Below are 14,500 nucleotides of genomic sequence, written 5' to 3' on the forward strand. Positions count from 1 at the left end.
GAGAGGACAGCGGTGCCACAAGCAGGATCGGTCCCCGTGACAGGCAGCTGCCACTGTTTCCATGGCAACCCAGCCCATCACGTGCGCCCGCCCAGCGATCAATATTTGCTTTGCCTGCAGCCAGAGCTGGGAGGCCGTAATTACTGCACCAGGCAGCTAATTAGCGATTCATTCCTTGTCCGAGGGGGACAGGGACAGGCGTCGGGACCCCAGCTCGCTGGGAGGGGAGAGGTGCTGCCGGCACCTCTGGTTTTGCCAAACGGTGCCTGGGAGACACAAACCCAACTCGCTGCCCAGAGCTCGGCCACGTGCCCCCAAACCTACTGGAACAGCACGAAGGCCGGGGGCTCCAGCACAAGCCCAGGGCAGGAGAAGGATGGGTGCTGGGGGTGCTCTACGGCTCAGGACACCTCCTGCTAAGGGAAGATCCAGTTGCAAGGGCCTTCCCGGCATGAACCGCCCCCAGCCTCACGCAGGAAGCCCCCCAGGGAGGGCAGGATGCTGGTTTGCACCCCAGACTCCACCACTCAGGAGTGGGTGGTGCACCTCATAACCACGCTGAACCAAACCCGGCGCTGTTAACGCTCGTTCCTGCAGGGCAGCAGCGCCGGACACAGCTCTGCGCTGCTTTCACACAAGCGTTGAGGCAGGCAAGGAAGAGGCAGCTGTTACAAATCCTATTACACTTTCAAGGAACAACAGTGATCTCTTTCAGCAGCGCAGGGCTGCCGCAGGACCCTGCCCGGTAACCTTGGTGGCAGGGGGCTGCACCCAGACACCCATGAAATAAACTCGTGTTTAACGTGACTGTGCTCAGCACGCAGGGAATGTGGCTGAAGGACAGAACAGCAGAGCCACACAAGCAACAGCTCAGTGCATTTATTCTCTGAACACATGGGGTGCCCAGCCCCGTGACCAGTGTCCCCACTCCCAGTTGCTGGGGCACAGTGCACAGCCCAGGGAAGTGCTGGAATGAGGTGCAGCGGTGCTGTGCCCCTCGCATTGTCACAGCAGCAGCCAGTTTGTGGGAACAGCGCAGTGCTGGCTGCCAGCCTGCCCAGGGCTCAGCTGCACGCTGGCATCCCACCATGAGACCCATCCTCGCCCCCCCCCCCCCCCCCAAGTATGCCATCATCACCCTGCAAGGACCTGCTCCCCCCGCAGCAAAGCTTTGGGGGTCCCCTACTGAAACCTGCGGTACCCCAGTGCACTCCATGGCCTCCAGGTCCACACCAAGAAACGTTTACTTATGTTAACGAGAACCCAAACCTCCGTAAGAAAGGGCTCTGCTCCATGGGACACCGATTGAGGCCTGGGGGCACCCACCCCCCAGAGTAACCCACAGGAGTCAGAACGGGACTTGCACCTCCTCACATGGACAGCGAGCTGCACCGCATCCAGCTAGCCAGAAAGCTTTGACACACCTAAAGCACAAAACTACAGAGAGTATTACGTATTTGACTTGAAAGTGGGTTATTTCATGGATATTAGCTAGAATATATGGAAAGCTTAGGAACATGAAGTAAAAAAAAAAAAAGTGTTGGAGTGTGACAAAGGCAGAGCATCAGTTAAGGCCCAACAACCTCACTCAAGCACCGAAGAGCTGCTGGAACCGATGTGGCCACAGCCCCCCTCCAGGCTGAGCCCTGGCTCCTCACCCCTCCCCCTGCACGGAGCTAACTGGGACAAACACTCTGCCAGCCCAGAGGTATGTGAAGAGTCAAAAGTTATGTAAAATGAGGCAGCTGAAATTACATTAGAAGGAAAAATCAGAAGCAAAATAGGCACAATAAAGAGATAGGAAAATCAGAAGCAAAGAATACAGAAGAAATTTATTGAAAGCACAAGTACAGACTGGCCAATAACTGCTTTCTACAATCTGAACAGTAAATAATGGAGCTACAGAAAGGTACAAAGGTTGTTATAAAATAGTTTTAATTTCTTTTCTTTTTGCATTACAAACATTCTTTGAAAGAGGCAATGGAATTCTGATGTTGTGTATGCTTACCCTTCCCACCCCACCTTCCACAATACTGAACCTGTAATAGCTGTTATCAAAATATACAATACATCTGTTCACCATAAAAAACTGGGTTTTGCTGCCCCCTCATGTCTTACAACAGGTATAAAAAAATTATAAATATGTACACCCTTTTGTTACTCACATTCTTTACATGCAAACACAGGGATCCAAAGGAAAAACCCACAGTTGCCTGGGTTCCGGGGTTACCTCAATTCATTTGCTCGCATTTCGCTAAATATAGAGCCTGCGGGTTGACCAAACCAACGTTAAAGGCCACCAGACAGGTTTTATCCCAATGAGCCTCTTCCCAGTGTCTTGGGTGAGGTTGATTGAACACATTTAATGAAAGAGTTAAACCACAGCTGTTTCCACTTGGGTTGCACATGGATCCTCCTTGCACAGCAGTGCACACTCAGGAGTGGGCTCCCTGGCTGCAGGAGGAACAGGATTTTTCACTTGGGGAGGGAGATGAGCAAACTAACTCTAGCTGACAACAACTACCAAGACACCTGAATGCACCCTCCTGAACATTAAGATGCTGGCAAGGAAGCACAGAGCTTTCCAGAGAGGCAGATGATCACAAGGCTTCATTAACAGGCTTACCCAAGGTTTAGAGGTAACCGAAACCAGCGTCAGCTGAGCTTTCTCGGCTCAACCGGGGCAACACGCATCATTGAAGATGGTTGCACACTCCTCAGCCACGAACTGAAGACTAAGGCAGACAAGGATTACCAATCTCATGCCAGCAACCCAAGCTGAACCCTCACTCGGACTTCACACACTTCTCCAGCATAATTCACACCCTCGAGAGTTCAGGGAGGAACTAAGAAAAGTTAAGACTTTTCCAAACACTCAGTGCTAGGCAAGTCAAGAGCTCCCACACGAAGCAAGGAAATCGTAACTTGCAACACTAAGACAATTAAAAACCAAACTTTGGTCCACAATTTGCAGAAAAACCCTGAAAAAAAGTACAAGATTCTCATTATTTTGCATCCGAACAGGTTGCAGGTTAGAGGGAAATGTAAGGCAACATCGGATTACACAGAATAGAAGGCAGAATGGCCCAGGGAAAGAGTTGTAAGCCAGAAAAAAATAAATGGTTGTATCACTGGGGAAAAAAAATTGATCTGCTGCATTCTACTTTTAATAAATTCCCTTCCTATAACTTAAAAGATCTGGGCTTATAGGTTAAAGAGTTATAAACTTTAGCCTGGGTCCTTTTACTTAAATTCACAAGCTGTTTGTGCTTGTTATCTCAAAACACTTTGCTGTGAAAGTTTGCTTTGCTTACCATGTTTTATCAATTTCATTACATTACTCATCCTCAGTCATGACCTCAGCCTGGTAACTAAATTCCTGCCCTACAGTTTCAATTACAAAAAAAAATAAAATAAGAAAGTACAGTATACAAGGGTAATACCACAAAGGAGTAAATTTAGATTACGTTTATACCATCTTATCATTCTATAAAAAGGTACTTAAACTATTTCTTTTGCATATAAAGAGATTAGAATATTTGGTCAACTGGAAATATTGCTAGGCACAGATGACAGCAACGGCATCAAAAAGTATAATACAAGAATTAAAACAAAAAGCTCAAATGCTGAAGACATGCTATAAGAATGATGGCAGAGCTACATTGGTCTTGTTAATCTCAAATTAGGGGCACGAAGGTGACTCACATGAACACCTTCCTAAATGTGGGATATCCAATAGTTCTTCAAATCCTAGCCAAGTATTTAGATATATATATATACACACACAAATTTCAACAAACTCTTAATGATTCGTCTTCACAAGTGTCCAACAGTGGTTAATTTCGTATCTTGATCAATGCTCTTGTGAAGGGCAGAGCCTGTTGACTCACTATTAACAATGGAATGTAATTTGGTCTTGGGAATGCTTCCCCACCCAGACCTTTCTGCTTAAGTCTGAATGTTACTGACATAGGATCTTAAATAACTCCCACTTGACGGTTTGCAGATGGCAAGAAACCACAAGCAGATTGGAAAGTGGCATGAAGACACACGATACTACGCAGATCAAGACATTTCACGGACAGTGGGGTACAACTGCCTGAAGAGTCAAAGCCCAATATTTTCTTTATCCACTTTGCCAGCTTCACTTGTCCTTCACTACACCAAGCTGATCCAGTAAGCCAGAGCTCACGCATTCCCCTCAACTCTCCCAATCCACTCCCTGCAGTTCAGATGTTTTCCCCAAAGTAGTAAACGGTTTAAGGCACAGGACAGCAGATGCACAGTTAAGGTAGGATCAATGCAACTTATTTTTGTGCTGGGTGAGTTGGGAGCTCCTATACACCATGCATTTTGCAAAATCCTGACTCAAAGGCGCTAAAAGTGAATTTGCACAGTGGTTTTAGGTCTTTCAAGGCATGGATGGGTAAAGAAAATAAAAAAGGCATCAAAGTGAAACCTGATAAACTTGTTAGGATCTGCTTTTTGGGGGGAGAAGGAGCAGGAAGGGAGGGGAATTTCCCAGAGCAGGTTCCAAAAGTGTAAACTTTAACTTGTGATTTTTATTTGAACAGTCAAGATTGTTACCCATCACCGCAAGGTTAGCAATATGAATTAGATTTAACTTTCTTTTTAAAAACCGGTAAACTGATTTCTCTTTAAAAAAATAAAATCTCTGGTCTTTTAAGGTCACTTCAGCTGCATTTTTAAAGTGGCTTTTTTTCTGGAATGATGGAAGTTGAAACCCTAGTGCTCAGCCTTTTAAGGTCAAGGCTGAACCCAAGAGGTTTTAAGTCAAGTCCATTTTGTCCCACGCCTTCCAAAGCTTTAAATGGTGGACTTAGAGAAGGACACGCGCAGGTGATGGTTCTCACCCAGGTCATGATTATGGAGGTCAATGAGTGATTGAATAGCTTCTTCCACGGAGCCCATCTGGATCAGAGCCATTTTACGGTCCTTCCTGACAAGACAGAAATTTGAGTCGCATTCAGTACCGCTGCACACAGCATTTCCCCAACTTGACGCAGGTTTTCTTATCTAGCACTCAACCAGGGCAGCAGAAAGTTAACCATCTAGGTTAACTGCAACATATTTTTTTTACATGGAAAAGCATATCTACATGATAAACGCACATACCCAAACTCTCACTCGGCCATTTAGTTTTCTTCAACTCACACTTGCCATGCACTCACCTCAGGGTTACTCTGGGTTTCTTTATTCCAGAAAGTCAAATGCTACATTAGTGAAGATTCCGCTCACCTTTCACTTAAGCCTGAGTTGGAATTTGGTAAGGACTAAGAAATTCTGCCCTTCTCATACTGAAAAGCCCCACGACAGGACAAGACAAAACACTTACTGAAAGAATTTGAATCCTTTCACCATCCCACCATTGCTTGAAAATAACATCTTAAGGTCTTCTTCAGTTATTGAAGGTCTGAAACAAAATAGTTTTTCCAGTCAGATGTATGTTTGACAGACTGAATTAATTTTTAAAACCCAATTCTCAGAACCTTTTCTGAATTCTCTACCAGTGGCTTCTTGAACTGGAAATGCTATGAGAACAAGAAGATGGGCAAACTTTCCTCCTGCTGGCAGCAAGAAGCTGACCGTATTTTACTCTCACATTAATTTGCGAACATTTTAATACTCTGCCATACAGTAACTCTCCATGTGGATACTTACGGAATATTGGACAGGTGAAGTGTGGCAGAAGGGGGAAAGATGTTCTGGAAATTTTTGGAGCCTGGTTTCTTGAAACGATGTAGAGGAGAATTTCCATAGTCCTTAGTCAGACCTTTATCCTCCTGTCCGTCACGGGGAAGTTGTACTGTCTGGTGCTTGGACAATGTTATACGGATTGGCTTCCCATGAAGCTTCTGACCATTTAAATGGCTCATGGCTGCAACGGTTAGAGACAGCACTGACTGCTATGGTATCTCACAGTTTTGCTCACACATTTAAATCAAAGCTACAATTCTATTTAGTTCCTCCCTATGCAGACACCACATCCTCCAGGAGCTGCACAACAGGCATGCATTGCTACCCTGCCCTACTGTTTGCTCTATTTTCCCCTCTAGATTATCTTGCACAAACCAACCTTACCTTCTCCAGAGCTGTTCCCAAATCTATACTACATATGCAAGCAATTAAGTGCACGGACACAGGTTTTCATTTGTTTGTTTGTTTTTTTAAAGTACTGATATTAAAGCTTTAATTACCCATTAGGTATCTTAATGCCAACAGTCTGAGACTTTTAAGCTTGCTTACCAAGCTGCACCTGGTTTCCATCAGCCATCTGAACTAGGGCATTATCTTTCTTATTAAATAAAATCTTCACTCTCTGCACATCACCATAGACTCCTTCAAAAAGTGAGGAAACAAGAACAGTCTTAGGTAGGGGAAAAAAAATGAAGTCTCATTCAACTTAATATTAGCTAAACAATCCAACAGCAAAAACATTCATTCACAACCAGAACTGATCTCATTCCAACCACGGTTACTTATTCTGCTCTAATTAAGGCAAATTCTTATGTAGCAGAATAATAATGGAACAATACATTAAAGAAAAGACACTGGGTTTCAGCAAAAAGCAAAAAAATCTTACTGCCAGAAGACTGGACAATTTAGCATGCTATCACAATTTAAAACTCTTATAAAAGACATGCAAAGCAATAAACCATGCATAACTGAACATAAAACAAAGGCAAACTAAATTAAATAGCAAACTAAGTAAACAATGTAAAAATGAAATTATGCATTCAAAAAAATGGCAAACTGCAAACTGTACATTTTTGAAGTATCAAAAAAGTAATCTCAAATAAATGAAAAACAAGGTAATAAAAAGTGTGAATAATAACATACCGAAAAGAATAAAGAGGCATTGGGGTGTAACTCTCTTTAGAGAACAGCAGAGCAAGGCAGCGGAGGGACAGGGAAGAGGTAAGGAATCGAAGGGGAGAGCGAGGTTGCACAAATCGTCCACAACGAGGAAGGGCAGAGTCCCCGCAGGAAATGGCGAAATTGGTTGATGGATGATGAAGTTTTCAAGATGGTTAATATTGAAGGGCAGGTTGGTTTCCGAAGAGCAGGGTTTTTTTTTTTTTTTTTTGGAAGGGGAATGTTTTTATTTTTTGTTTCAAGCAACAACAGGAAGCAGAAGTACCGTGCAGTCAGTTGGCAAAGAAATTCCGGATCAGGGGAAGAAAAAAAATTCAGGGATGGGGAGAAAAGAAAAAAGTAGCAAAAAACACAGGTCAGTAAATACATAAGGAAATATGTAGTGTTCCATCAGTCAGATTTATAGAATTCTACATACAATAACTTGTTTACAGAAACAGTTAATAGGTTTTACCTAGTGGAACACAATGATAAAGAAAAGGCATTTTTACTTAAGATATACAAAGAAGTAAGAGACAGTATTACAACAGAGTGACTTCTACAGCCTTTAATATTGAATTAAATTGCAATTCCCTAAAATTTGACAAATTTTCTCCGATTACAAAAGTTTCTTAGTAGAAACGACTTCACAGACCAAGCCAAAAACACAGCTGCATTTGCTGCTTTAGTGAATAGAAGAAGAGATCTGTACTGCAATGCTTAGCTGTGACAAATCAAGTCTGATTTCAGTACTGATCGCTGCCTTTAATGCAAAAGATTATCCAGATGAGCAGCTGTACCACCACAAAAACACCCTCCAAAGTCCGCTAGAAGTGCTTGCTATAAAGGAACTTGGTACTTCAATTGCAACAGAGGCCTACTCCCTTCCATGTCCATGGCTTGACCTCACCATGAAGAAACCCAAAACTGCCGTTACTGAGCCAGAAAGGCAGGAAAAGCATTTCTGTTCCCCACACCACCACTAACTTTGCATGCAGACAGCAGTCAGCATTCAAAGTAAAAGCCAACGCAAGCTGAAACACACAGACTTCTTCCACTCATCATGGGGAAAAAAAATGGGAGCAATTTCAGTTTCCATGATTCCAATTCAGAAAAACACTTTATACATTATCACAGAGTAGTCACTCCAGAGAAATACTGCCTCTTAACTAACTGGTTGTGGCACAGGTAAGTTTCTACAACACTGATTATACAGGCAAATGGAAAAAAGTTTCACGTCTGTTAGTTCACAGCTTCAGTACAAGTATCAAAGTCTCTCTAGCCCAAAGATAAGCTGGATGGATAGTGAAGAGCTCATCAAAAAACCACAAGGCATGAAATAACTGCTTGCTCCTAACAAACAAGGACTGCACACACCATTCAGACACTGCTCAGAGCTGTTAGCACGTGCAAATTAACAGAGGTAGGGCACAGTCCTTTGTCCTGTTGCTGCCATCCAGGCAATGCAGAATCATCCCAAGAAACACACGCTTGACAGTCCAGCTCTTTAATGTTTAAATGTTTAAGACTTGTTTGAGCAGCAAGTCACGGGACCAAGTCAGAGACAACAGTTCCTGGAATGGCAGAGGAGCTCCTGGGTAGAAAGAGCAACTCCTCCAAACCAAAGCTGTATCACAGCCCTTGCCATTATTTCATGCCCTGGAGAAAATAGTAATGAGATTTAAAAAAAAAGTAGTCTGAAATATTGATTTATTTGGTTCATCTCATCCAGAGTTAAACATTTTGATCCTTCATCACATCCAGGCTTCCCCTTTGATGCAAAAGAGGTTTGTGGTTACTCTGACACCACTAGTAAGTTTTATAGCTTTGCAAAGTAGTATTAACTTGTGTGCACAGTCCCACCAGTTAAAATGTTTTTCAGCAGAGACTCATCACACTACTGCACACACTGGAAGATTCTACACTTTCAATCCAACAAAGAGCCAAAAGCTGACTGGAAAAAAAAATCCAAAGATACCCATACCAAATTCTCTTATGATCCTGTCTTTAATGAAAGAGGATTTTTGTACAAATATTACTTGATTTCTTTTCTTAAGGAAACCCAAATGCTTCAACTCACTAAATTAAGTAGAATTGAAAATGTGAACTGTGAGCTGTTAAGGGGTTTAGCTAAGGAAAAACTCCAGGAATCTTGGAAAGGGAAAATGTGCAAGCACACGGCAGAGGAAATACTGCACAGGTACAAGGTCAAGCTGGCAGGGCTCCAGACACTACACAGAAAGAGCAAAGGTCAGAACAGACTCTCTCTGTAGTTCTGAATTAATGTATTAAAAACTAGAACATGCTAAGGAAAAGAAAGAATGGACATGATTATTCTGTGACCCAAATGACACTATTCCATGGGAATGGCAGGGAGACTCCAAATAAGAAGGAGGAAGGGACAGGCATTGTAGTCTTTATGGGACAAGAGCAGGCAGGCAGCATCCTTGGCTTTGAACCAAAGAAGAGCAAGAATTTAATTTGAGATGGACTTTCTCATTTCCCTTCAGCAACTAGAGTACTGATCTGCTGTAAGTTTTAGAGCCGGCAGAGCACATCATCTGCTTTTCTAGTTTTGTCGTTTCCTTTAGAATACAGTAGGATTTCACTTTCAATAACTGTCAGCACAATCTGTGTTCAGAAAGTGAAAGCAGAGGTAACAGGAAGGAGAAAAAAGTAAAGTTAGGACTCCACTAACCTCAGAATTCAGATTGCTAACCAGCAGAACACAGTTCCCTGCCCCAGTGAGGCCGGGAATGGCAATCCGTCCTGCTGCAGCCGCTGCAGCTGCTGCTGATGGGATAGCCAAAGGAGCTAGTGCTCCATGAACATTTGGAACTGACAGGCCTGGAAATTAAAGAATATTAACCAGTAAAGAAATCAACAGCATGTACTCTAGTCTATTTGCTGCACCAGAAGGGAGAACAGCACACCTTCTGTAACATGCAAGTAATCATTCAAGACACAGTGACTACATATTTTAAGAGCAACAGGAGCCTCCAATTCTGGTGCTGCAGGAAATGTTGTCATTTCTAATAGTATTTGCTCTTGCAGTGCCTGGTGCTTAACGGGTGCCTCTTGGCACTATCTTGTTGACCACAATATTGTGCATGTTTCACAAGAAGCGGAATCAGCACAAAGCCTCAGCTCTGTTGGTGCAGGACAGGTATCAAACAGTGCATTGTAAGGGTCTTTCCAATCAGTGCATGCCAAAAATGCTTTGTTCTTTAACCATGCATGTAACAATCAGATACTGTATGCCACCATCCCCTAATCTCTTCTTGAATGGATAAACATTAATTTTTTTTATTTATAGGCATCTCTAGGTTGCTCACAGTAACAGCTGGTGCCTCACTGTATTAGCCCTCCAAAGGGAAGAGCTTTAGCATTCAAGAGACAATTGCTAGTAATCAATTAAACTAAATTACTTCTCAAAGTGGCATTGTGTATTTCCCCAGCAGGGCAGGATATTAACAAAACATTAATGGTTCAACAGTTCGATCTGTGCTTGTTTGTCAGAAGCAAGGAAGTCCCATCAACTTACAAGAAAGGTCAACACAGCTTGGTGTGCTATGAAAAACAGCAAAAATTGTTCAGTCTAGCACTCCAATGAGTGTATTCAGCACCTAAACCCCAAGATTTTCATCTCAGACACTTGGCTACTTCCATAAGTAGCAGTAATTTTTTACCTGCATGAAATTTAAACTTCACAGTGCAACTGTAACAGTATTAATTACATTCATGTTTAACTACTAGCTTTACTCAGAATATTTAGATAAAATTGACAGATTCCTTGCTTTTGACTACATTTAGAGCTGTCAGAGCTAGCTCCCAACCTCTGCAATCACATGAGGAACTAAAAATACAAAAAAGTTATTTCCTCCCCACCTCTTCCAATTATTTCAAAATCTGCCTTTATTGACTCCCACCCTGCTACTCATTTTCCTCTTGTCACTGGGATATTGTCTAGCCAGAGGCGCTACAGCTGCACACACACATTGCTAGCTGAAGTTATACATTGAAACACCATTCCCTTTATGTTTAAGGACCAGCCTTTAGAATTTACACTACTAACCCCAACAGAAATACCACTACTTAGCTTTAAAACATCAAGATTCTTCAGCAACAGAAATCCTATATAAAATTTCAACTTACGAAATACAGTACCTGCAGCCTGCGGAATTGCAAAGGTAGGAGGAAAGCCAGCTCCTGCATATGGAGAAGCAGAGATTATTCCTGGGGCACCTGGGAAAGATAAGAGACATTTATATAAAGACACCTAATAGCAAGAAAACTCTAGACTTAGCTGGAATGTCATGGTCTGTCCTTTAACATAAGCATTTAGCTGAAATGCTAAGCCCTAAAACATAAACAGCGATTCAGAAATGCCTCTAATGTAACAGTGAACTTCAAGAAATTGCAAAAACTATTCCTCCTCCAACCCTGCTGTTCTTACAGCTATGAGAATATAGCTGTTGACCTGAATACAAGCTAGTAGCTCCCATAACTGCTTAATCACAACACAGTTTTCAAAGTATAGGTTCCTACGCCCCAAATTATGGCCACTGCAGGCAGAACAGCAGATGGCACCAACAGCACAGGCAGCTGGAAAACCCTAAGCAGTCCTTGCCCAAATGGAGACATGCTTTCAAAGCAGCAGCATGCACCCACACCCCTATGCTCCTACTAGCATTCTGCACTCTTCTGATTCAGTGGTTCCCAAATTTTCCTCATTCATCACACTGTATTCCAAAATTCTGTATGACCAAATACACGAAGATCACATCCCCTTCCCTTCCCCAACAGACACACAGATCAGTTATGTTTGTCCTGTTCCCACTTCCAGAATTCTCACCAAAAGCAGCTGCCATGGTATGATCAAGAGATGGCTGGTTATCCCCAGAAGGTAGATCTGGTCGCGTATAATCTCTGCTCTTATCATTATTGTATTTTACATTAAGACTTGTGAGCTTTGAGAAATCGATGCGCAGCGTACAACAGGCATTGTAGATATTCTGTCCATCTAAAGACTGCAAGGGAACAAACCATTCTTCATTCAAGATGCATTTACACAAAGACCACAGTGATAAGTCTCTGAAGAGGAGGCGTTACATCACCTCAGGCACCAGCGCTCCATCAAGACATGCAGGTATCCTGCTTTGTGCAGGGAAAGCACTGCTTCATGTCCATGCCCCCCTCAGGATTCACTCAAGTTGGCTGGACTGCTCCTGGTGGGGAAATTCCCTCCCACTCACATGTGCTCTGCCATTAGGGCAACGCTCACATAAACCTAGTACGGCCACCAAATACTCCGAAGTTTCTGACACCGATTCCAGATTAATAAAAGCAAGCCTAATAATTCAGGTGTTCAGCACTGCAGGCGTACTACTCACCAGTTTGGCATGCTGAGCACTCACTGGGTCAGCATATTGTAACAGGGCCTGAAACTGGTTGTTCTTCGTGAATGTAATTATTTTCAAGACTGTACCAAATTTGGAAAAAATCTGCAAGATAATATTTGCATATCTCATTATCTCATTTACAGCAGTTAATTTCATATTGATCTCCATTATTAGAAGCAGAAACGACAGAAGTTACCCTTTCACCTTGTTAGCTTTCCAACTTAAAAATAATTTTTTGAACTGCACCGTGGGTATTAACTTGCATCATGACATCAGACTAGAAAAACATGAGGGTGACCAAACTGCCCCCCCCAATAAAGTTTTGTTTGTTATGAATTACTACACAGGAAGGTTCACATACACCTTCACAAACTGCAACTTCTATAAGGACTTCAATGATTCTTAAATGCAGTTAAGCTTGCATTTATACATGAAGTTAAACAACCATAGCAGACAGCAGGAGCTTTCCAAACAGGCTACTGCCCAGATGACTGCTGAACACTGCATTTGTTTCCCCCCACCCTTGCAGCACAACATGGAAACAGCTACTTCTGTTATGACTATTTGTCCCTTGCACTGTACCAGACTATAATCCAATTAAAATGGACCAGCAATCAAATCCCTGGAAATTAAAGTCTGGCCAGACTGGCACCAAAACTGGAAGAATCTCATGTAGGTGACAGCATCTCCAGAAGTAGAAATGCAACAGCTATGTTCAGAACTTGAATTATACAGATAAATACACATACTGTTAGAACACTGCCATTGCAATAATTCACTCTGTCTGTTGCTACCCCTTCCTCCAGGCCAATCTTCAAGCAAGTTGTGATAATGTGGTTTACCTGATGCAGAACATCTAGAGTGACAGGATAGAAGAGATTCTCAACAATGATCCTCAGGACAGGGCTCTGGCCAGCCATCGCCATTCCCGCATCTACTGCTGCAGCAGAAGCTGACAGCGCTAGGTTTCCAGACTGAACAGAATTCACTGCTTGCAGAGCTGCTTGGGCACGCTGCAGAACCAAACACTCTGTTAGACCAACACTTCTGCTTGCAAAAACATAAAGTCAGCCTTTCTTCAACTTCCTATCTGCAACCTACTAGCAGAACTCAGTCAGCAGAACAACAAAACAAAATTTACTGTTCCCAAGACTGGGGATGCAATGACTTCAGCACATTTTAAACATGGACAATACAGATCACCCCAACAAGTCAGAGCAATGCAAAAATACAGACTAAGTGAAGTATGGAGTACTTGTGCTACTGCTAGAACCTTGCTTAGCACCTACTGATGCAGCGAAATTATTCCGTTGTTTAGAAAAAAGGAAAAACAAGGCTCTTCTGGGGTGAAACGCCATCTACAGAATACTACAGATGCTGACAAGATGGAAAGATTAATGTGCATCTACTATAGGGATCCAGGAGTGAAAACCAACTTTACACTGAGAGTCCCCCTCACATGTATAACATTGATGCGTGCAGCGAGCACATCATAGATTCTGGCTTTGTTAGATGCACCAAATAGCAGCATTCCATCCGCACAGCATTAGATGCTCTGACCCTGATGAAAGTCAGCCTGAAAAGTGAGAGGAGGCAAACGGGACATACTCCATAGCCACCTCTGATAAGGAGCCACAAGTAACTTGACCTTTTTCCAGTGTTCCTGTCCTGAAAGACTGCCAAGAACAGTCGAGCTGAAAAAGGGAATTTTACCCTATGCAGAGCATATCTTGCATGGAAGCTCTAGATAGCCCAGACAAAGCCTTAAGAACAGCTGTGTTCAAGCACTGCCTGCCTCAAAGCCAGCACTTGCCACCAACACGCTGCAGGCATGAGTTTTGCCCCATCAGAGATTCATTTTATATAAACCTTTCAAATATTAGAAACAAACATCTTGAAGCACTAGACATTAATCAAGTCTTTAGATAGGTTTTCAGTTACTGTTTCTAGCTAAGGAATGCTAAAACACCACTTCTCATTATCTCACACTCGCAATGCATTTTCTACCCGACATTAAAGCAGTTTTAGCAGCTCATTCAACAGTCTGCAGAGACTTTGGCTAAAAGCTATTCTAGGAGACATTATTCCACAAGCTAGAAGCTAGTATGCTCCATTTAGCTCTTTGATAGTTAAACCAAATCTCAAAACCATCCCAGGCCTATAAATCAAAACAGTAGCTGCAAACAGTCTGTCCCTCCCACCAGTACTACACAACATGAAGA

The 14,500-nt window shown here is 42.8% G+C and overlaps 1 protein-coding gene across 8 annotated transcripts in view; it reads right to left on the minus strand.

Moving 5' to 3' along the window:
* Positions 1-1,806: 1,806 nt before the first annotated feature.
* PTBP1 (polypyrimidine tract binding protein 1) overlaps positions 1,807-14,500 on the minus strand; it is a 31,978-nt gene continuing 19,284 nt past the window's right edge. For 6 of the 8 annotated variants that reach the window (XM_080384141.1, XM_080384146.1, XM_080384143.1 and 3 more), the window contains 10 exons: positions 13,121-13,291; positions 12,270-12,380; positions 11,732-11,906; positions 11,032-11,121; positions 9,575-9,723; positions 6,862-6,895; positions 6,268-6,360; positions 5,683-5,899; positions 5,357-5,434; positions 1,807-4,960 (listed from right to left, as the gene is read on the minus strand). In XM_080384141.1, coding sequence (XP_080240267.1) covers positions 4,828-4,960; positions 5,357-5,434; positions 5,683-5,899; positions 6,268-6,360; positions 6,862-6,895; positions 9,575-9,723; positions 11,032-11,121; positions 11,732-11,906; positions 12,270-12,380; positions 13,121-13,291 — 1,251 coding nt within the window. In that variant the 3' untranslated portion in view covers positions 1,807-4,827. The remainder of the gene's footprint in view (positions 4,961-5,356; positions 5,435-5,682; positions 5,900-6,267; positions 6,361-6,861; positions 6,896-9,574; positions 9,724-11,031; positions 11,122-11,731; positions 11,907-12,269; positions 12,381-13,120; positions 13,292-14,500) is intronic. The other 2 variants (XM_080384144.1, XM_080384148.1) reach the window with 1 other exon arrangement.

The sequence above is a fragment of the Falco punctatus genome (genome assembly GCF_963210335.1).
Source record: "Falco punctatus genome assembly, chromosome: 4".
NCBI lineage: Eukaryota > Metazoa > Chordata > Aves > Falconiformes > Falconidae > Falco > Falco punctatus.